This window comes from Mastacembelus armatus, chromosome 16 (assembly GCF_900324485.2).
Source record: "Mastacembelus armatus chromosome 16, fMasArm1.2, whole genome shotgun sequence".
Classification (NCBI taxonomy): domain Eukaryota; kingdom Metazoa; phylum Chordata; class Actinopteri; order Synbranchiformes; family Mastacembelidae; genus Mastacembelus; species Mastacembelus armatus.
The window spans coordinates 15,417,924-15,440,787 of NC_046648.1; the positions used below are offsets into that span (position 1 = coordinate 15,417,924).

The following is a 22,864-nucleotide window of genomic DNA, read 5'->3' on the forward strand; positions in this document are numbered from 1 at the left end:
TGTATTACTGATCTTTATTACTGTATATATGGTTCACTATTCCAATTCCATTCCAGGGAATGTAGACCTTTCTAAACGTTTGTGCGGTTTTATTTTTTGCTTTAAAGAAAAAGAAATCATATTACTTTTTGGTTTGCATTCAACAAAAAATATCTTTCCATTTTCGGAATTATATTGGCACTACTGCGTTTTGAAAGTGATGGTGCAATGGTGCACCAGAACAAACTAGAGGACCAAAGCCTTGCCACAAATACAACCACTGAATTAATTTTGTGGCTAAACTCAAAACATAAAAAAATGTCAATCTCTCAGTTCTTTTGCAATATACCTAATTTCATACACCACTAGTTCTTTCTCCACAGTCATTTCTATATTAAACTTTGGTCACTGCATGAAATTACATTTGCATAGACAGTATGTTTCGCTTGTGGAAGAGAGATAACATGACCACCATTTAACAGCTCCATATTCCACCTAAGTCATTACCCATGCTTGATCAGGCCAAATAAGTTACAGCACATTCATTTCTATAGGTTTTGTATATATTAGCCAACCATACAAATTTTCCGTTGTGTTTCAGCTCCTTTCTTAATTACAGTGGTGCATGGAGAAAAATTAGAATAGGTTTACAATGTTCTTCTGATTACCTTGCTGGGTCAGGGGTCATTATTTGACAGAAGAATTTATTTGCAGCACAGATGGGGTTTTATATTTGACTAAGGATAACAGGAATCACAACAGAGGTTATAAGACCAGATTTGGGTATTTTTAAGACATGACTGCCCCAAACACATTCCTTTTATTGACTGACAAATAAAAATGTAAAGCACTTTACTGCAGTGTATGTATACATCATGAGTCTGCAACACTTCACACACAAAATGGTGACATGTGTGACTGAGATTTTGACAAACTGCCCTTAAATATCCACAACTGTCTTTTTGAGTTGCGGTTTCTTTGCACTGCACCCAGGTATTCCAGTGGAAGCTTGTATTTTTAATTCATTTTTCAGCCTGGCGGTTCAAATCCTTACATCAGAGGTACATTAACACGAACTGGTCCTTTGTTAGACCAGAAAAAGGCCTAACTTGCAAATACAAGGAACAGCACTGGGAGCTTGCATTAACACGCAACTCAATTAGGCCATTATACAACACATCAATATGATGCAAAAAGTCAAGAAAACATGCAGAGATGAAGAAAACCAATCAACGAGGGAAACGGGACACAAATATTCAGTAAGGTAAGTACCGTTCTCACTGAGAACTATAGCAAACAAAGAGATTTGAGGATATCTTTGCCAGAAAACATTTTTACACATAATATCTGAACTTCACTCTTTGAAAGTCTTCTTGTTGTTCTGCTCATCCATCTAAATTGTTAATTTGAGAAGCACTGTGCGACTTGGCTTTGTATGAGGCTAATTGTTGTTAAATAACAACTGGAAACCATTTCTTATATAATCAGATTGTTGCTGACGTTCTGCGGCGCTGAGGCTTTTCCAGAGACAGGTTTCTAGCCTGCCAACCCAACCCTTGCAACACCTGGTATTCCAAGGTGCTCACCCATCCAGAGTCTTGCCTTCCCCCAGCTTGCCTTCCAAGGCGGTTTAGATCAGGCTTGACCAGGGTCAAGTGCGAAGGGACCTCAGTCATATACTGCAATTCACATAATGTTCTATCACTTATACAGAACTGGTAAAGTCCAGACCATCAGGAAGTGCCGCTTCCTCTTGTGATTGATGGGATTTATTTTGAGACACATCAGATTTGAAGCAGAGAGAAGAGCAGCTTAAGTGCACTGAAAAACAAGTACACAACACATACTCCACAGTATGAGTGTGCATTAATCTGTTAATCACTCCCCTATTTATTCCAGATGTGTCACTCAATGTGGTTGGTTTCCTTGGCAACAGAGTGTGTACCTGAGCTGCTGGACACACTGGTGCGAGCTGCAATACCTTTCCAGCCAAACAGAGCTTCCTATTGGAGAAAAAAAATGAGTTGACTGTTAATGAGTTTTAAAGAGTTAAGTCATGCATAGGAGTATGTATGATTATATGTGTGTGACAGATTTTCTATTGATACATAATTAGGAAATAAGAGCAGTTCACCTGCACAGTCCCCAGAGTGACTATCCATCCCCCAGATGAGTCTCCCCCATGGCACCTCACTGCTGTGGAGGTGAGGTCAGCAGTACTTAGGGTCTGGGCTGAACCCTGAGGTGCAGGTGCTTCTGAATCTGGTGCTAACGCTGGTACTGCTTGTGTAGATGAAGCAGCAACAGTCTGTGTATTTTGGCCTGTTGCTGTTTCCTCCTCGATGGGTGTGTCCTGTGATCCACCAAGTAAGGAAGAGGAGTTCGAGAGCGGTGGAACTGACCCGGAGACGCAACTGGGTGCTGGACTGCTCTCCTCCGAGGCAGTGGTAGGGGTGTGAGTGTGTTTCTTCCTGCGGAGTGTGTCAATCCAGCTCGAGCTGTGTCTGGAGGCAAAGGTTGCCAGGGCTAGGGATGAGAGCCTCATGTTCTTCCCTGAGGTGATCAGCTCTCCAAACCCTTCCTGGTGGGCAAAAGCATAGCCTGACCTCCTCGAACCACCACGAGCACCCAGGCGCCCCTCTGACATGCTGCCCATGCCACGCCAGGCACCTCCCACACTACGGCCTACTGGTTTCCGTTTCTTCTGCCGCAATAGCTGAGTGTAGCGCACCTGCAGAATGAACAGGGGAGAGAGACAGCAATTTCAGTGCAATGTTGTTGACAGAAAGCTTCAAGCTGAACTGAACTGTTAATCAAAAAAATTAAAAGAAAGGCTAGAAATATGCTATTTATTTGGGAGCTTTCACACATTTTTGACTCCCTTGGTTGTTCTTATGCCACTTTTGTGCCTTAGATTTTGTTTTAAATTATATTTTTAATCACTACAGGTCCTGCATATACAGGGCTGTAGAATTAAAGTTACCTGCCACTTGAAATTAACCCCAGCACATGAAACAGTAATCACCATATAGCTGTAAGGAAACTACAAACAAATCCAAAACAGAACTTCATCAAATTGCCCTGACTCCGGCTTTGGTTGGAGATCCAGGTTATGACAGAGTGACTAAGAAGAAAAAAAATTACAATCTTCTTGGTGCTTGTTGATACAAGTTGTTTTTTTTTCAGTGATAATCTTCTGATTTTCAGTGGATGTCAGTGTCTTTCAATGCCAAAGTTTTTTTTTCAGTTTCACTTTTCTGTCACTGTTTTCGTGGGGAGGGTTGGGCTTGTAATTTTTTGCAGTATTAATCCTTTTTTTAATTTTTCAGTACGTATGCTTTATTTTTCATTTCCCATTTTGTCTTATTTTTCAGTGCCGAAGTTGAATTGTCAAATTTCCATACACGCTGAAATGAACCTGTGTCATTTGAGTCCACAGATAAAGTCATTATGTGAAGAGTATGTAAAGTGCATGAGGACAGTGACGGTAAATGAGGATTCATTATCACACACTCTAAACTCTATGTATGCATGCAGTTATTTATTGGAATAACCCAGAAACCCAAACAAAGTAAGACATGAAGTAAGGTATGATATTGACACCCAGTATGTTGTAATGAAGGAGATGGTGACATGAGTGTGTGAAATGTTATGTTTTCATGTGATGTCTCACCGTGTCTGCGAGCTGAGGCTTGAGGTCCAGCTTGAGGAAGCGGACTGCCAAAACTGGAACTATGCATATTGCTGTTGCAAGTGTAATAGTTAACCACACGACTGGTTGCAGTAATGTGCTCAGGGCGCTACCTATACTTATATAGACACACATATGCACACAGATGTATAAAAAATATGGTTTAAGCATTTATAAAGTTTCACAAACACTGTATACCCACATGGATATTATTGACTGGCTTAGTACAGGTACAACAGAAAGATGTATGTGATGATCTAGTAGGTGTGTGTGTGAGACAGAAAAACAAAAACCGTAAACTGACCGACAAAGTGGAATTGACTGGGAAAGATGCTGAAGAGGGTCTGACCGTGCAGAGCAAACATGATGGTGAAGTAGGAGCCCAAAGAGCCCCACACAAACACATGGTTGACAACTGTCCAGAAGCCTGTGTCAAGAGCGATCTACACACAGATGCACATGCAAAAAACAGCAGAAACAGTTAATACGCTGTGATGGAACAGGCAGAGGTCAAACATAGAGGTTACCAGCTGTAGGGAAAGCTTTAACAACTATGGCCTCACTCACCTGTACACTGACTACAATGACCAAGGCCGTGGCTGTGGTAACAGCAAAGGTTTGGTAGTCAGCAAGAGGCACACCTGTGCTCTGGGTGGCATCAGACAGTATAGCATAGGGGACAAAAAAGAGCACCACTGATGTATAGATGCCCTGGGCGATGCAGATGAAGAACTCTCTCTTGTTAAACAGGAGGTTGAGCTGCCCAGGCTCATACAGCTTAGGATACTCCAGACTTCTTTGCTCAGGAACATCCTATAATACGAGAGGAAATGAGGGGCCGTAGTGACAAGAGTCCAACTCTTGTGTCCAACTCTACTCTAGTTTTTGTGTTTGTGTTAGACTCTACAAGTGACAAGACTAAATTGTCATTTTGTGTTAGCTACTACAGAAATGTTTTTTTTTTAAATAATTACCCATAATCAAACCAGTTAATATGTGGCTAATAGTCTATAGTCATGCTAGCTGCTCTGGGGAAGTAGTGCTTAGGCCCAATAGTGCAATAGCGCATCATTGTATTGCAGTTATTTAGTCATAAACCAAAGTACAGGACAAATTAAAAGATCAACCTGATACTAGATGAAAATAAAATATCATGGCAAAAGTCAGAAATATATAAGGTCATTAGGATTAATCCTCTAGGCACAACATTTCATGCCAATTAATGCAATAGTGAACTGACCTGGTCAAATATCCCCATGGCCAGCACAGGGAGGGATGTGTAGACAATGTTGTAGAGTGTGATGAAGTATTGATCATACACAGTCTGGAAGTGAAAACAAAACAAGACAAATAAGCAACTGAAAATCATGAATCAATCATTTCTGTTATGTTGTCCCCATGACCTCTACTCTCTCACCTGAGCAGAAAAGCCGCAGAAGAAGCCAAACCAGAAGTGCACCATGGTGAAGGCAAAGTTCTTGTAGAAGAAATAGCAGAGGAAACGGCACATGCGCAGGTAGGACCAGCGGCCATGGACCAGCAGGAGGCGCTGAAGGAAGCGGAACTGGGAGAAGGAGTAGTCACTGGCCAGCACGGCCTGAATCCCCTCCTGACCTGAGATACCAACTCCAATATGAGCACCTGGAGGAGTGCAGAGGAGATATGGACACAGAGAACAAGAGAAAAAAATGTACATGAGTAACTTAATTTAATGAGGATTCATAGGTTTCTCACTTTCCATTAAGCCAACAGGAAAGGTTACTGTCATTTACACTAATAGACCCTTTATAATGTCTGCTCTATTAAAAGGTTTTACAGTAAATGCCTCAGAAAATAAGAAATCACATGGTGTGAACCCCAACCAGTGCAGTGATTTCATTTCTCCTTTATATTTGCATAAATTCTTTTGCGCAGGTAGGACCACACACATATACAGAGACATGATGTACACGCACAGACAAACACGCAAGGTGAAGCAACACTTGCAAAAATACGGAATATTACAAACACGCTCAGAAAGGCAGAACACTTGGTTGTTGACCTTTTGAAGTCTTTTCTCCTTCTGTTTTTTCCACAATGTTTAATATGTTTAGAAAACCAAACATATTAAACACACTTTGACAGTTTAATTCTGTACCCCCTCATTCATACTCTTAATAATATTAGAAGCTGAATACAGTGAGAAAACTATGTATTTCACCAGATTCAAATTTCTAGCTGTCGTCAGCATTTTGACTGCATGTCCTACAGTTCAGCTCAGAACAACTGATAACTTAGAAAGTGGAATTTAAAGTCAAATTCAAAATAAAGTGTGGGGGTTTGATCAGTATTTGTCTGAAGAGCAAACAATGAAAACAACGCAAAACCAGTTCCTAACATGATGATGACATTACATTTTCTGCAACACATATTTCCTCACAGCATCCATCACTATTAGTGACACCACGTATATAACTCCAACAACTATACTTCTGCTGAGAATTTCCATTGCTTAAAGGTAGACATGCCAGTCACAAGGCTAAACACTTCTCTCTTTCTCTTTCATCTCTGTCTCAGCAACAATTTTCTACACTTCCTCCTCTCTTCTGTCATCCTTCATTTATTGATCTTGTCTGCACAACTCACTTTTAATCATGCTAATGTCGTTAGCTCCATCTCCTATAGCCAGAGTAACGGCCTTCTTGTGTTTCTTGATGAGCTCCACCACCTGAGCTTTTTGCAGTGGGGTAACTCTGCAGCAGATCACTGCTTTGCACGCACACGCTGTGGACACAAACTCTGTCTCCATGTCTGCTTCTAGAGCATGAGCCTGTCAAAGAACAGGACAAAGAGAGTAAAGAAGATTAAGAAAAAACGTAAGGCATCGGAGCCATAACTTAAAAAAAAAAAAACATGGTTTGTTGATTACACATTTCAGGCAACTTCCTATTTCCTGGCCGTTGACAGCTGAATTCTTCATGGCCCCTGCTGGTTTTATATATGTGTACCTAGTATGTGAGCATGGGGGCATACCAGGCTGTGACCGTTGATTACGAGGGCAAATTCTCCAGAGATGTTGTCCATGAGGTTAGAGGGAGAAGGAGAGCAATGCAGCTGTTTCACTCCTCCTCCTGTACCAGCTCCTTCTTGTCTCTCTCTCAAGCCATTTCCCACGAAACATGCTTCTCCCCATCCCTCCTTCCCCATATGTCTGGTTTGTGACAGCTCAACCATTCTTTCCCTTGCCCTCCTGGAGAGGAAGACAGGCAAACATCACATCAAGATGGCCTGTCTGTGCCACCAGGGCAAAACAGGTTATATGAAGAAAACTAACTGCTGTGGGTTGTGGGGAGACTGTTATTGCTGAAGCTTCGAATCCTGACCTGTCTTCATGGATCAGGTATTTTGGGACCACAAAAATCTCTGAATTAAGATTGTGCTTGTGGTGACATATATTTATATACAGTAAAACCTAGTGCCAGAATGTGACCTTTAGGTCATATAATTAGATGGAGATTGAGTCCATTATGTTGATGAAGAAAGAAAATTACATTTGTTTCTTTCAGGCATTTCATTCATATTGTTTTGTGCTCAAACAAGATTTGTGTAGATTGTTCCACTAGTATCAATACTGACACCATATTGCCACTGAAATGACAACATCCTTGACATATGTTACTTTTTTTAGTTAAAAAATGTATAATTTTAGCACCGAAAGCCCTGAGTATGAAATAACATTACTGAGGAGGCAACTGCATTTGTAGGGCTGTGCATATAGATGAAAGTAGCAGAACAAAAGTCAAAACACTGGGTATTGTTCAGTGATTCTCAGTTGCTGAAACACTGTTCCACTTCTTCTTACTCCAATCATGCATGCAGTTTTTAGTTTCTTTCTAACCAACACCTGCTTTAATCCATTTTAGCTCACAGTGTGGATCCTACAGTGCAGAGAGAAAATGTACATACAGCCATCCACACAAACAGACTGACCTGAGCTCCTGCCGCACGCTCTGGACAGTGTGTCCACTGATGATGAACACCTCAGTCATATCGTCTGTCAGCATTTTGCAGGAGTAACCTATGTTGACAGCCGTCTCTGTGAAAGATTGAGTTACTGGAGTACAGGTAAGCATCAGGTGGTATGGTACCAAAGTGCAATGGCAATAGGGATGCAGTAGTGGTATGGTTGAGGACAGTATGCGCACAGCCACAGAGGAGATGGCTGAAGTGACCATACTGAGGTCTTTAGCATGCCTCCACCAGAGAATATTCATTAAAGCTCTGAGACAAGCAAAGACATCACCGTAATGGTGCGGTTCCTCATAATATTCGGAGTCTGGCACTTTTAAACAACTGCATGCAAACTGGTCCACTTATAAAAGTGTGTGCCTCTCACCTTGCTTGTCTCCAGTGAGAACCCAGATTTTAATGTTAGCCAGAGAGAGGATAGCAATGGTCTCTGGGACACCCTCCTGCAGTTTGTCCTCTATAGCTGTGGCTCCCAGGAGCTGGACACAAAGATAGATAGATCGAACACATACACGAATTCTCATGTTAAACTGGTGCAAAATTTAAGAAGGGCATAAAAATGATTTCTGTTACAAACTTTAAATGGGTTGGTTTATGCAGTGGGAAACCTGTTACCACCAATCCCTCTCATTAATTTAACAATCACTGACATGACAATTTTTACAGTGAGTTAAAAAGAAAGGAATTTCCCTTCCACCAATTAGCTAACTTCCCCTTTTGCCATTTTTATTTCATTTAGGGAAGCCACTGCATGTGTTGTGTGAGAAACTAATGGCTGAATGTTTCACAAAAGAATACAAGCCAGATACAAAAGAAAAATTCATGCACTCTCAAACCAAGCTACTAACCATCAAGCCTTGCTCTATCTGATCATAAGTGGCTGCTAGTCGGTCCTCCCTGCAGTTGGTGGCCTTGTCAGCGCAGCGGTGGCTCTCTGCCCAGGCCTCCCATTCATCTTCTGACAGGTCTCTGTAAGCCAGAGCCAGGGTCCGCAACCCATCTGCTGCATATTCCTGAAGCCAAAAAATACACACAGATATGTGCAAAACAAACAAAACAAGATTCTGAGATGAGAATAGACACATGACAGGACAAAGATATCCTACAGTATGACAGCATTCTATTGCACTGTGATAGATTTTAAACCAAATCAGTGTCTGTGTAATGTTGTAGTAACTTAAATTATCTGATAAATGAAATCAGATGCCAAGACACTGTTACATCTGTTTCGGTGTGTGCAGGCACTAGATGGCAATGTGCTTCCATCTAAGAGATGAAGAGCTTGGGTGATCATCCATCCATCCATTTTCTATACCCACTTGTTCCTTAACCAGGGTCACAGGGATCTGCTGGAACCTATCCCAGCTCTCTTTCAGGTGAAAGGCAGAGGTACACATATATACACACAAAGACAAACAACCACACACACTCACACTTACTCCTATGGGCAATTTAGAGTCACCAATCAACCTAACATGCATGTTTTTGGACTGTTGGAGGGAACCGGAGTACCCGAAGTAAACCCACGCAAGCACTAGGAGAACATGCAAACTCCACACAGAAAGGTCGGGTTGTGAACCCACGACTTGGGTGATCACTCACATTCAAATGGTCAGAGGTGATATTCATCAGCTCCTGGTTACAGGGGTGGAGTCTCTGCAACAACACAGTGTCAGCTCCTTTGCAGTATAGACGGATCCTGCCCTCTGGGTTCCGCACTGAAAATTAATAAAAGAGTGCAATGAAAACAAAATACTGGCACTCCAATCAGGGTGAGGGAGCTCCATACAACTTTTCCATCAACTTCAAATAACTAGACTCTTCAGCTGTTTTAACAAACGTTATTCCCTTGTGGAGTGGGTCACATAGACCATCTTTATTAATATTGTCTGGCACTTACTTGTGAGTGTGTGTTCAGGTCCTTGTGGCCTAAACCAAAGGAACTAAGACAACAGTAATTTATGATTAGCTCTGGGCAGTTTTCCAGCACCTTATAAGTTGCCAAATCTCTCATTTTATCAGGGATACGATGTTTATATGACTAACAGCTCCTCTTCTGTCATCAAGTACAACATTCGATCTTGATTTAAACACATATATGGAAGTTAAAGAGAAAAAGCTAAATTTGACATGTATAACACTCTTTGATGTTATACACAGAAATTAAGTGCCTCTTGTGTTTACAAATGGTTAGACTAGAAAGAAGAGTGTGACAAGTCCAAAAATGCAGCATGGAAAAACATAATCTGAATAAATCTGAGCTACAGAGGATTTACTGGCTCTGTGTGCATTTGATTTCACTGGGATTTTTGCCTAAATGCACCCAACATTGTTGTGTTCATGGCAGAATGAGGGCGATCAGTGTAATTACCATAAATTAGATAAAAATGTGGGGAAAACACAAAGGAAGTCAATATGTTTTCACAGTAAAAAAACCCTGCACACCAATAACAGACATCCTCTTGCGTATGTTGTTGAAGTCCAGAATTGCAAGTAGGGTGTAGGTGACAGGTCGTCCCATCTCTGTGGTGGTGATCGTCCCAGGTGTTCGAGAACGGAACACAAAGCCGAAGTTTCGAGCTGCTGTGACTAGAGCGCCCTCATCTGGTGACTGGGCCTTATAAACTAACTCTCCTGGGTAGACATAAAATAATAAAAATCAAACATTGGACATATAAAGTGCTGGTGTCATTGTTCACTGCTTTTCCCAGGCTCTCCTCCCTCCTTATCTCTCTCACCTTCACTTTTCTCCTCACTCATGACGGTGTGACAGAGGGAGAGCAGGCGGAAAAACTCGTGAGCATGTGAGTCTCCCACTTTGACTGATTCCAGCAGCGTGTCATCATAGAAACAGAAGTCCGGGTCTGCCAGGGGGTTGAAGGGAGTGAAGTCCAATTTCTGAAAATAAATGAGAATCACAAGTGTCAGGAATTATTAAGTACACCAAGCTAAAGCTAATGCAGACTAATGCAACAACCCTTCCATTAATGATCTTTTTATTTTTTTATTATGCATATGCATATGAATACATGTGAATGTGAGTTTTAGTAAAACATAAATTATTTTACAATGCTTACCTTTGGCTGAGGTCCAAGAGGGTCTGAAACTTCACCTGACAGTAACACAGATTCCAGATGTGTGAGACTTTGTCGTGTTATTTTGTTAAATTAGCTGGTAGTTAATGTGTGTATATGGTGATTCCGCACAAGCAAATACATATATGTGTGTGTGTTTGTAAGTGTGCACTTACCATATGACTGTCCATCGATAGAGCACTTGTTGAAGCTCATAATGTTCTGAGTGAGAGTTCCAGTCTTGTCACTGAAAATGTATTCAACCTAAAAAGCAATTGAAATGATCACAGCAGGCCATGAGAAAGTAATTGCTGTAAAATGAATCTAAAAAATATCATTGAAAATATTTAAAAAAAAAACTTGAAATAAACAGAAAAATACCATAATCCAAAACTATACTCTAATATACTTAACTTAAAGGTAAACAATAAAAAACTTTATTAAAACGCTTTAATCACAAGTTTATGGTGGGAATTTCTTTTTACTTTGCATTCTGAATGCTAATTATAGCCTGAAAAAGATTTTCAGACCAATCTGTGAAGCCTTGCCATCCATTTCGGGCCCCCTTTTGTCTGCAGGTGCAATTCATTTGTGAACAAGTGGTTCTGTCGTTCAATTTTAAAGAACTAATGTGACTAGACAATAAACAATAAACATGATTCTGATGTTGTCTAAGTTTGGATACCTACCTGGCCCAGCTCCTCGTTCAAGGTGGTAGTCCTGGCCTCAGCTGGTGTGTTACACTGTGAGCAGAACATCTGCTGGTCCCAGTTGATGAAGTAGCTGTGGCCCAGCCTGATCACCTCCACACTGAAACACAATTGGGACAGAGAGGGATATGGTTTTAAAACCTGTTGAGCTAAAGTAATATTACTTTGTTTTGTGGCTCATAAATTCTTTACTCTTACAATGGTCACGTATTAAAGTATCTAACTGCATTGGATGCAGGGACTAAAGCAGTGGATTGAAAATGGTCTTCATTCACATTCTGTGTCTCAATCTTTGATGTCTCACCTGACATACAGAGAGATAGGCACCACGGTGTTGAGAATGATGATGTAGGACCAAAAAGCGAGGAAGGCAGAGAAAAGAAAGTTGTCCACAGGAGGGTCCCAGGGCAGGTAGCTCTGAAACAAGGACCCCACCTCTCTCTCCCACACTGCGTTACCCACAGCCAGGATTACACCCATGCACACCAGGAAGCCAAAGATCTGACGGGGGTACACAGATGAAGACAAATTAAGGACAGAGTAATCATGAGTAGGGTGCACAATTGGATATCTAACATTTGGATCTTTTGTCAGCTGAGCCCAAATTAGGATACAATACATCACTGGAGGAGATATGCTCTATGAAACTAGATTCAAGCCAGTGAGATCATGTCCTGAAATAGTTATGAGCTATGAAAGTGAGAGGCATGGGTGCCCTACCCAGAGGACCAGAGTGTTCATCAGGCGATCGATGCTTGTACGTTTAAACTTGGTGCGACCGCTGTTCTGCATCAGCTTGGTATCTGGGCCTGGGACAGAAACAGGATAAAACTGACTTGTTACACCATACATGCATACATGTGCACATAAATCTATTCAGACATACAGACCTGCGAAGATGACCAGGCCGTAGCAGAACTCAGTGTTGCGGAGAACGCAGCCTCGTAGCAACATATTCTGGTTGGTGAGAGTGTATTTCTTGTCTCGCCAGTACAGTGTCCCACAGAAACGATCTAGCTTGTTGTTAGGGGGCTCGCACACGACTTCACCTTCACAGTCGTGTACAGACAAGCAAAATACACACAAACCCACACACACACATACACACACACAGCTAAATTAGATGTTATATTACAGATATCCAACAAATCCAATTGTAGTGACACATAAATATATTTCTAGCTGTATGATATATTGTTAAATAAATAATCTCCCTGTCATCAGGCCATCATTATAAACACACACACCAAGGTACACACACATATCTTTTGTAAGCTGATATGAGGCAAAGTGTGGGTTGATTTGCTGCAGTAATGCATTTTCCTGAGCAGGTAAAGTATGTGTGTGTGTGGGCGCGCTGTGCTGACACAAAACTCTTTCGTTGTGTGTGCTGGTGGGCGGGTGATGCAGCTGTCATTCAGTGATGGTAGTGGATGGCAGAAAGTGTGTGTATGTATGCTTTGTGTGTATTTTTGGTTCTTGTACATTTGTGTTCAACACTCAGACTGAAAACCACTGACCTTTATATTATCAATAGAGGAAAGTGAACAAACAAGAAACCAGAGAGGTGATGATTATTTGTATCTCAAATCTCACCATCAAATGAAGCCAGATTGTTCGGGTCTCCAAGTTCAGATGTCACCGAGACAGACTGACGCACCTTCATATTGGTCTCTCTGCAATATAATACAACACACAGCAATTCAGATGTAGTGTCCTGTTGCTTCTGCAGATTGTGAGATACTGTGAGTCGATCGTGAGGAGTGGTGCATTTTCTAACCCATCCAACTCGGCTGTCTCAATGTAACAGAGTCCATGAGGTTCACTGCTGGACAACAAGAGCAGGTCAGCCTGAAAATAGATATGATAGCTGGGGTTAGCATCCACTGCACAGCACAATGATGGTACAGGAACAGAAATAGAAAAACATTGGTGATAATAGTTTGCATCTGTTACCAAAGGAATAAATTACTGATTTTAGTAATTAATTAGCGTTCTCTAATGATGCACATACTGAAATCCACTTAGGTTTATAGCATTTGGTATATAATACAATATAAATAATCATGATCATGCAGAGCAGTCCACTGCTGGGTTGTAACAATGCATTCTTAATTGAAATGGGTCCTGCAGGAATGCTGATCTGTGTGTGTGTATGCATGTATGTGTGTGTGGTAATGTACATCGTCGTGTTGGATGCACACTTACTGCCACAAACTGGTTGTTCTCTAGTTTAATGATATCACCCACTCGCACGTTCATCCACTTTTCATTTTGGAGCCTGCAACACCAAAAACAAGAAAAACAGTACAAAGAAATTACAAACGATGTGACATTACCACAGTTTGAGAAATGTAAATAATTGTAATTCATGTAATTAATTTCACAATTACATGTAATTGTAAAATGTACAATCATTAAGACTCAGTTTAAGAAGCTACAGTTGCAATGACAAAGCAGTAGACTCACAACCCACGGATGAGGACCTGAGACTGGCGGTTATTCACTTGGTTGTCACTTTTGTGACGAAACTGTGGGAGACAAATATCAGCATGACCTTTTCAGGAGCTCAGTCATGTTTGTGCTCTAAATCCAAAGCCGCCTCTGCTACACGTAATCACTGTAATGATCCTGCTACATGCAAGGTTACAAAACTGTGCTTACATAGTCGTCTGTGGCATCTTTTACTGCAGTGATGCTCAGCACCAGAGCTAAAGGCACGATGGTAGTGAACCAAGAGAGGGAGGAGATCTGAGGTATCAACTAGAAAGAGACAGAAAGGGTGAGCTACACATGAGTTTGAATGGGGACCTGGAGTGCACCTGTCTGTACCTGTGTTAAGGTACTTTGAAGACTATTCCAAGTGGGCAGGTAAACAGTAGTGAGGGATATTTTGTTCACCATGTTAGCGTGACAAAATGCACCAAACACAAAAATGCAATCATGAATCAAAGTATTAAATATACAGAAAATTTGACCTATTGTGGCGCTAGTGTAAACATTAACATCTTCACTAATGGCACTGGGAAGGTTGCACGTCATCACTGTGCACCTTGGGGGTGCAAAACCCTTTATATTTGAAAGTGATCTAGAAATAGGATTTCTATATTTTCACACTCACTGCACCCACATACAGACAAAACAGATTCTATCTTCTCTCTTTCCTCCTCTCGCGCTTACAACTTTCTCTTTCATCCCTCCTTTACCTCCTTTCCTTACCTGCAGTATGAGCAGGAAAAGAAAGTAGGTATTGGCTACTTCCTGGAACTGCTCGAACAAGTTGACGGGCAGAAAGGTGATGATGTTGTACTTGGATGTCATGATGCAGTTACTCTGGATGAGAAGGAGATGGGAAAGTACAGGAACCTTTACAGTATTTCAACTGAATTGTTTCTAGGATTCAAACATTTTTATCATATATATATATATTTTGGAACATGTACAGCAGGAAACAGGAGACTTGCTTACCGCATACTGAAACTTTTCATTGTACTCTCTGTCATTGGCTCTGACCCTTCTCTCCTCCTCTGTCGAAACACAAGACACAAAATGAATCATAAAGGATGACACAGCATCAAAAATGAAATATACAAAAAGAAGTAATTTTGCTGCATCTGTGTGTGTGTCAAACTGCAAAGCTAAAAATGACAATATTAATAATATCCTCCAGCAAGAGAGTGAAAGCCACAGGAAGGATAGTCCCATATGTAAGCACAAGTCTGTTAGTCCTTAGTGTCTGCCAGAGGTTGTTAGAGAATTATTAATGTGATAGAGGGACAGACACAACCACTGTCTCACACACACTAACAAGCAGAACAGTTACCTCTGGTCTGTAATTAGCTGCTGCCTCTGCCTGTTGACTTCTACATGTGCAAGTTGAGCTAGATACACACATTAGATACTGTAGTTTCAGAGAGAGAGAGACCTATTTGCATTACAATCTTAAATTATTTTTAAAAAAATGTAATATAGTTAAATTTCTTTGTATTGTACTGAGGCTGTTGGACCATTCCCCTCCTGACCATGCTCTTTATCCTCTTGCTGTTTTTAGGTTTCTGTTCATGGTGATGCTGAGGAGTTCCCCTCCTCCTCCATCAGGCCTGTTTCCTCTAATACTGATGAGTCTGCTTTTTAAATGAAATGACTGGTCTGTTTTGTAGAAGACTACACACAGTTCACATGCATTCACACGCGCATTAATATAAAATTCAGACCCAGAGCATGTTGTGCACAGAAGTACTGTAGCTCTAAAACCACCAAGTCCTCAATACTGAGAGGCAGTTAGGCGCCACAGGAAGGGACATCACACAACAGAAGTCAATACCCCAGATTCAAATGCACACACACAAACAAAGACAGTGTGGTTTCCTGTGTTTCTGTGACAATGTGAAGCCCCAGCTCACACCTTACATCTTTTGCTCTGACATTTACAACTTTACAAAACAAACTCAGGCCACTTGAAAAAAAAATTGTTAAAGCTTTCCGTTGTTGTCGGGATGTAAGATTGGTTTGTTGTGGCACATGAAATCTGGTCGGCTATAGCTTAGTTGAGCTATAAAATATAAATGATTCCTGTTCTCTACCTTTTCTACATTTGTACCAGATGCTAATATCTGGTGAAAGATCCAAGAATTAAAATGGAGCTGATATGGATAAAATCCTCTATCCCAGTGTTTATTTAATTGATAAATACTGTAAAAGAATGCATTTGACAAATGTAAGTGTAGGCAGTATGTATGGTATAAATAAACAAAAATTAAAAAAATACTAAAATGTCTCATGATATATACCATTTTACCCATTCCAATGTAACAGTAATAATGTGTACAACTAACAACAAACAATAAGTCTCACAGGTTTCAACAAAATGGAAACCTGGGCATTACCACTGTAAACGTAGTAATGCATCATTACTACTGACTTTGGCTGACTGGCAAGAATGACAAAAATGAGATATATGTATTAGAAAGCGTCTGTTGTTTTACGGCATCAACTGAGTCCTGTGGTCATGTTATGTTATAGCTGTGAGTGTACTGCATAAAAATACACAAAATAAAAACCAAGTTATCTGCTTTGTTATAAGTCTTCTTCTTTAAACACTTTGTTTGGTGGTGTAGGTGCAGATCCTCTCAAAATCTACTCAGTAGGGGCTCTTCCGATCCCTGCTGCTTCCTTGTCCCGCTGGCATGTCTCCATGCTATCTGAAGGTCATTGTGTTGCCTTCTGGGGCAAGTGTTCACCAGAGACTGTCTGACAGGCAGTGCCAAGAATGCATTAACTCTCACTGACGGAAGCAAGCTACTTATGCCAGGTAAGCCCAGAGTCACAGAGGCTTCCCAGCATCTGATTTCAGGACCAGTAATGACTCCGTCCATCGCTCCAGTGCAAGCCGACCAGCCCAACCTGCATTTTTAGAAAACTGCCCATTAAGTATTTAATGACTCTGACAGCTTTAAGAGCATCAGAAGCCCTGACACAGACTAACTACTACACAGCAACTCTATATAAATCTATAAAGCTCCATTACAGAAAAACTAAGTAAGGCTTACACTGCTACGAGAGTAAGTTTTCCATAAACACCTGAGACATAAGGAACTGTAAAAATATTTATTCCAACTAAAATACATAATACCATAAGAAACAGAATATTATCTTACAGTGAGTAAAGAATCCAAAAGTGTTCATTTTTTTTCATCCACGACACTGCCTCTTTAAAACGCTTCTCCTCATGGCCGGACATGTGATGGGACATGCCTCAGCTCTGAATCTCTTAGTGTGTCCGTAAGCAACACACTCTCACAGCACAGTAAAAGGAGCCTGAGGTCATAACAATAATGACCAAAGGGCATAATCAACCTGATCTATGGGAAATGTCCTAACAACAGTCAGGACAAGACTGTGAGAAGTGATCATCGCTCACTGTGGCTGATTTAATTAGATAAAAATGTGATCACAGATTCGTCTGCAGTCGTGTGCATGCACAAACACAGTGATCTAATTTGTTGGAAAGCAATGCAAATGATACAGTGACAGACCGATGGGCTGGAGGTCAAATGAAGGTACATATGCAGTGTGATCTGTGATAGTTAGCCTCAGGATTAAGGATGCAGATGAGGCAGTGCAATCACAGCAGAGGCTGGCGCCTGAAGGATTGATCTGTGTCTCAAGCACCAGAGACAAGGACATCACTACTTATTTACAAAAAATTTAAAGTCAGATATTAATTCTTCACACATGCACATCCCATGCATGTAGTCACAAATTGATAGAAAGCACTAAAAATTAGGAAAACAGAACTGAGAAGTTAAGTCTAATCAAATTAGGCAGGTTATCTCCTATCTATCAGGACAAAGTACTGAAAACTAAGAAAAGGTATTACTAAGTCAAAATACAGATTAGAAGTGACAAAGTGCAGAACTGACATTAAGGATGAATAATGACTGCAATACCCTGTTAGTAGGGTATTGGTAGGCAGTTGATCCCAGATAATGCTGTCTAATAATTAAACAGACTGGGAAAACAGTGATTACAAGGTGAAACTTAAAGTGGCACATAACCAAAATAAGGTATTTATGTCTGTCATGAAAACATGTAAGATCATATCGCGTATACACACACATACACACATACACAGACACGCAGTATAAAATGGGATGCGTGAAATGAAGGAATAAAACTTGGATTCAGATGGGATGAGATTCAGGAATGTTTTATTTTGAAAACGGTGAAATGCTGTTTTTTACAATCAAAAATTCACTGAGGATGAGTGAGACAAACATAAAAAGCTGATTTGCAAATGACTCCAACAACCGCAGTCGCACTTAACTGTCTCACAAACTCGTACCTCTCCGCGTCTTTTTCGATATGCCTCTTTCACGTCCTTTCTGTTTCTTTCTTTGCTGGGGGAAAGCGACTGGAAACCATTTCTCTGGGATTTCTTTCGGTACTGTCATATTGACCTCAGGTTTAACGTTAACATTCACCGTCTGAATCTTCGTTAAATCTGCGCGGCCGCCACATCTTCACAAGGACGTGGTCCCAACTTCTGTGAAGTTGGAAGAGCCGCGGACCGTCCTGTCCCTTCCTCTCTGTTGCTCTTTCTCCCTTCTCAAAAGCATTTGGCCCATCCCTTATTCTATATTCTGTCCCTGCTGCCGCAGCGAGGTCATTGTTTCTAATAACGTCACCTGCAACTTCACGGTATTTTCTCCTGACACAGGTTCTGATTGTTTTTATGTTCTAAAAAATAAAATAATAAATTATGAATCGAGTATTTTGTAGCTTGTGGGTTCATTTACAAAGCCTACACGCTGTTATGTCACGCTGTTGCACAAATCAAGTCTGCACAATAACAAACCGATCAATCAATCAACTTCTGCAGCTTCAAATAAGCCTCATCTACGATGTAAACACTGTCCGCTGCAAGCATGATGTAACCACAGAAGATCTGTTTGATTAACGTTACTATGGCAACCGATTCTGCGGGTCTCCCAGTGGATCATGTCGACGGATGAGGAAACTGGGCGCCATTTTGGATCCAGAAAGTACGCGCTGATTGGTGCTTAGATGTGGCGTTAAGAGCCAAAGTGTCTCAGGCAGCAGTGCAGTTTCCTGCGTTTTTAAAGGGAGAAGGTACACTGCAGTGGGCGGGGCCACGCAGGTGCCTAAGCACGTGCTGCAAAAGCCTCGTGCCTTTACATTGTGGATTGCGGAACACACTCGCTCATGCATTGACCTGATCTGTGCAATATGCCTATGTGACGATGCATAGACCTAACACACCTGACATATATGAACACAAAACTAACAACGGGAACTGCAGGTAATGTCCACCACTGTGGGACCTGTTCAACTAAACAACTTCACAATAATTTACATGTCAGAATGTAATGGCCCAATAACACCCTGCAATGCATCTTTGCTACTAGGATCTATGAGTTTCTGGGCTTTAGCCCTGCATGGTCACCTTAATGAAACTCATCATCAAACAAAAATAATATCCACAATTTATTCAGCTCAAGTCAGATTAGATTAGATTTACAAATGGCATTAACATGTCTGCTGTCTTAATGCTTATGCTACAACAACATACAGTAACACTTATTTCTTTAGGGTTAACACTTGGAATGAAATCGTGTGAAATGATGAGGTATTTTTAAAGTTGGTGTGGCTGTTATGCTAATAATATGTGCTTTGAGAAAAATGCTGCTATGTCTTCTTTGGAAGATTTTTTCACTGCATGTGATTGCAGCTTATGTATGCTCTCAGTGTATCTCTAAACCGCTGAAGACTTGGTTTGGACAATCAGATTAGAGTGTATCCCCCATATATCCTAAGTGCTATTCGAGAACAGTCCATACAATAAAGATCTGATAAAAGGTGAGACGCTGAGGGGACTTATGAGTTTCACCACTCATCCAGCTACCAGTTTAAATGCAAAGGTAATTGCAAAGGTGTTTGATATCAGGTACTGACCTGGAGGAGGCCTTTTTCTGAACATCTCCACGCTGCCGCTGTCTTTCTGCTATGGCCCATGGGAATGTCTGCAAAGAGAAAGAAGAGCAAGTGTAGGAGACAGAAGAGAAGAAGCTATAATCATAAAAACGGGAGTAAGGGAGTAGGTGAGGACACAGTGGGCTATAGAAGAAGAGGTTAAATGAGAACCAAACAAGTATTATGATTTCTGATTCAGTTTTAAACCAAACTGTGATTATGCCTACATTTATTGGCATTTTTTTATTTAAAGGTGTAAAAAATATTCATGTGCCTCAGAGTGAGAAATCAGTGAGGCATAACAACCACCACACACATACACACACATACACACACAAACACACACATTAAGCTACCTCTGCTCTGTTCAAGCAATAATGAGGAAATGACATTCAGCAGAAAGCTGCATCTGTCTCTGTGGCACACAGGATCTGGGGACTGGTAGCTCGGGCCGGATCCACTGTCAAGTCTTCTACATTGAATGAGGAGTAATGGAGGATCATTTCCCTGCACAGCAAAACATGTTTTCTTGTCTCATCTATTTTATATTGTCACCTTTCCCTTTACAACTGTCTCCTCTCTTTCCTTTTATGCTGTCCTGTTAATATTATACAACTTGCTGTTTTCACTCACTGTGTTTTACATCAGCTAAGTAACGGTGCGGAAAGAAGGATGAGAGATGAGGTTGCAGAGGAGTTATACGTCTTGGTCTCTGGTTTGTACTCTATATGAAAAGGTATGCTAGAAATTAACAGTATGGCGGAGGGGCTCAAAGCAGCGAGCATCTAATCAATACTCCTGAGAAAGAGCTGTGCTGCTTCTGTCTATGGGAGCTGTAGCGATCAGATTTCAGTGACAGTTTCCAGCATCATCTCTTTCCTTGTTATACACTATACTCCTTTATTGCATGCTCTCTCACTTTCTACAACCAGCTTATCAATCTAATTAAGAATAGAGAGCGAGAACCAAAGCTGTCTGCCCTTTTCTTACACCTCTCCCTCGTTTTTCAGTTGTCAACTCCCGCTCTCTCTTTTGCTGTCCATCTATGGCTGGTGTTTTGTATAACCCTATAGACCCGCAATGCCCTTTTGAAACAAAAACCCTCGAGAAACAATAGGGGCACACTGAATTTCTGAGCACCTTTCCTGGCCTCTGGACAGAATTCCTCCCATTACTCCCTCTGGAGTCAGGCTGATGTTTTAGAGAATTTGGAGCAGCAAAAATCCTTAATGACGTGTGTGGCTTTGAACTACACCACATACTTCAATACTTAAGATAGTAAACATTACAAAAAAACATACACTTTAGAGGCAGCATGGGTCTAGAGAACTCACTGGCAACTTCAGTTTATTTTACAGTATTGTCCATCTCAAATAAAGCTGTGGAACTACTCTAAAGCAGTTAAGTCCCTGCTTAATACAGGCTGTGCACTTCTTGAGCAGAAAAAACTGCATTTATAGAAAAACAGGCTTATATACCTCCTAGTGTGATGTACCTTAAGGAATATCTATAAGGCAGCCTTTAATATTGTTTTATTTTCTATTTACCCAGCATCTGTGTTATATTTTATACAGTACATGTTCAGACTTCCCATAATAAAAAAGTGGGTTGATGCTGAACAAGTAGGAAAAGATTGTGTTTTTTAAACATTCTTGTTGTTTTGCATGTATCTGTAACATGTATGCTGTGCTCAATGTGCTGTAGCCTATATACAAATTCTCACTAAAGAGTTCAATCTCCTCTCATATACTACAACAAAACTAATTTAAAAAACAAAACTATTATTGCTTTTGTGCTGTCTGCATAACATCCTTTTTAAGACGAACCACAATATTAGACTACCACTGTTACTAAATGAAGTAAAAAGCCAAAATACTCTTTTTGTTTGTGCTGTTTTTGTTTTTAATCATCTCCAGCATCTGACATTGCCAGACTAGCAACTGCTCTATACCTCAACACAACATCATGAACTGGGATTAGGAAGATTGTTGCAAATAAAGATTTAATTTTTGTGGCAACTGCATCACATCCTATTGTAATGATCTGCAAGATCATAGGCCAGTTTCTTTCAAAGGGAACCACAGGAAAAGCAAATGGAACAATAAAAGACTAGAATAACTTTTAACAAAGTTAAGCCAGACATGCAGTGTATCCAAGTATAAATGCAATTAAGTGCACTGTTCCCAAGACATCCATTACAGTAAATACAGTTTGTGTCGTGGTGATGTCTGCGGTCACTGCGCATTGTGACATGACAAACTTTCAATTTGAGTTTGAGAAAATGTAATCACTATACTGTCAGGTTAAAAATCCCCTGAGACTAATAACCGTAGATGCCGTGAAGCTTTAATGTGAGTTAGGTTATCTCGTGCAGTAACAAGAGCAGAACACTCCACAGTGAAAACCGAGACAAATGTTTTTTAGCTGAGAAAGTAAGATTACAGAGGAAACCGGCTGGTCATGCGTAACGGGGGTTGTAATTTTCGTTTCAACAGCCCTGGAAACACAACCTACCTTTTCAAGTTGCGTTATAAAAGGGTTTGTGGTGGGAACCTCCTCGTTTCTTCTCTGGTCCAGGTCATGGTGAGGTTTTGGGGGCTTGAGCTGGAGGCGACGCGCTGGCCCGCGATGATAAAAGGCCACTGAGGTGGGAGGGTGAAGCAGGCACCAGGGATGAGCAGCAGACACCGTGTCGAGGTGAGGATGGGTTTGGCTTCGGCCAGGGGGGAAGGAGAGGAGAACCAGCAGCACCGCCCTCACCTTCTTCTCCACCTCTGCGTGGACCTCAAAGTGCATATACTGACCATGTGACATTTGCGAATTTATAATTTTTTATTGAGAGCATATGACAAGTTTCAGTTTTATCACTTTGTTTTACATTTGCATAACAATCCTCGCCGTCTGCACAC

At 40.9% G+C, this 22,864-nt stretch overlaps 1 protein-coding gene across 2 annotated transcripts; it reads right to left on the minus strand.

Annotated features, from left to right (window-relative positions):
- Positions 1–672: 672 nt before the first annotated feature.
- atp8b2 (ATPase phospholipid transporting 8B2) lies at positions 673–22,741 on the minus strand. 2 transcript variants are annotated; one of them, XM_026317129.2, is made up of 30 exons: positions 22,470–22,741; positions 19,938–20,005; positions 14,931–14,989; positions 14,682–14,795; positions 14,127–14,225; positions 13,932–13,993; positions 13,671–13,743; positions 13,243–13,313; positions 13,059–13,138; positions 12,353–12,505; positions 12,183–12,271; positions 11,767–11,963; positions 11,442–11,562; positions 10,929–11,016; positions 10,756–10,790; positions 10,417–10,576; positions 10,124–10,312; positions 9,281–9,396; positions 8,527–8,691; positions 8,046–8,157; positions 7,640–7,745; positions 6,683–6,899; positions 6,296–6,479; positions 5,088–5,311; positions 4,911–4,994; positions 4,238–4,483; positions 3,975–4,113; positions 3,653–3,783; positions 2,114–2,710; positions 673–1,982 (listed from the first exon to the last, which is right to left on the minus strand). In XM_026317129.2, the coding sequence occupies exons 2-30, from the start codon at positions 19,960–19,962 to the stop codon at positions 1,884–1,886; spliced, it is 4,035 nt and encodes a 1,344-aa protein (XP_026172914.1). In that variant the 5' UTR covers positions 19,963–20,005; positions 22,470–22,741; the 3' UTR covers positions 673–1,883. The 2 variants fall into 2 exon arrangements, with proteins under 2 accessions (XP_026172914.1, XP_026172913.1); XM_026317128.2 differs by having other exon boundaries at positions 12,353–12,511; positions 22,470–22,740.
- Positions 22,742–22,864: the final 123 nt, after the last annotated feature.

What these genes read in the sequence shown, in the direction of transcription:
- atp8b2 (XM_026317128.2), bottom strand. Translation starts at nt 19,962, where the DNA reads ATGTTCAGAAAAAGGCCTCCTCCAG. An exon ending in TTTTCCTGCTCATACTGCAG is followed by an intron (nt 14,226 to 14,681) that starts GTAAGGAAAGGA and finishes GTCTCTTTCTAG; the next exon opens with TTGATACCTCAGATCTCCTC. An exon ending in TGAACACTCTGGTCCTCTGG is followed by an intron (nt 11,964 to 12,182) that starts GTAGGGCACCCA and finishes TACCCCCGTCAG; the next exon opens with ATCTTTGGCTTCCTGGTGTG.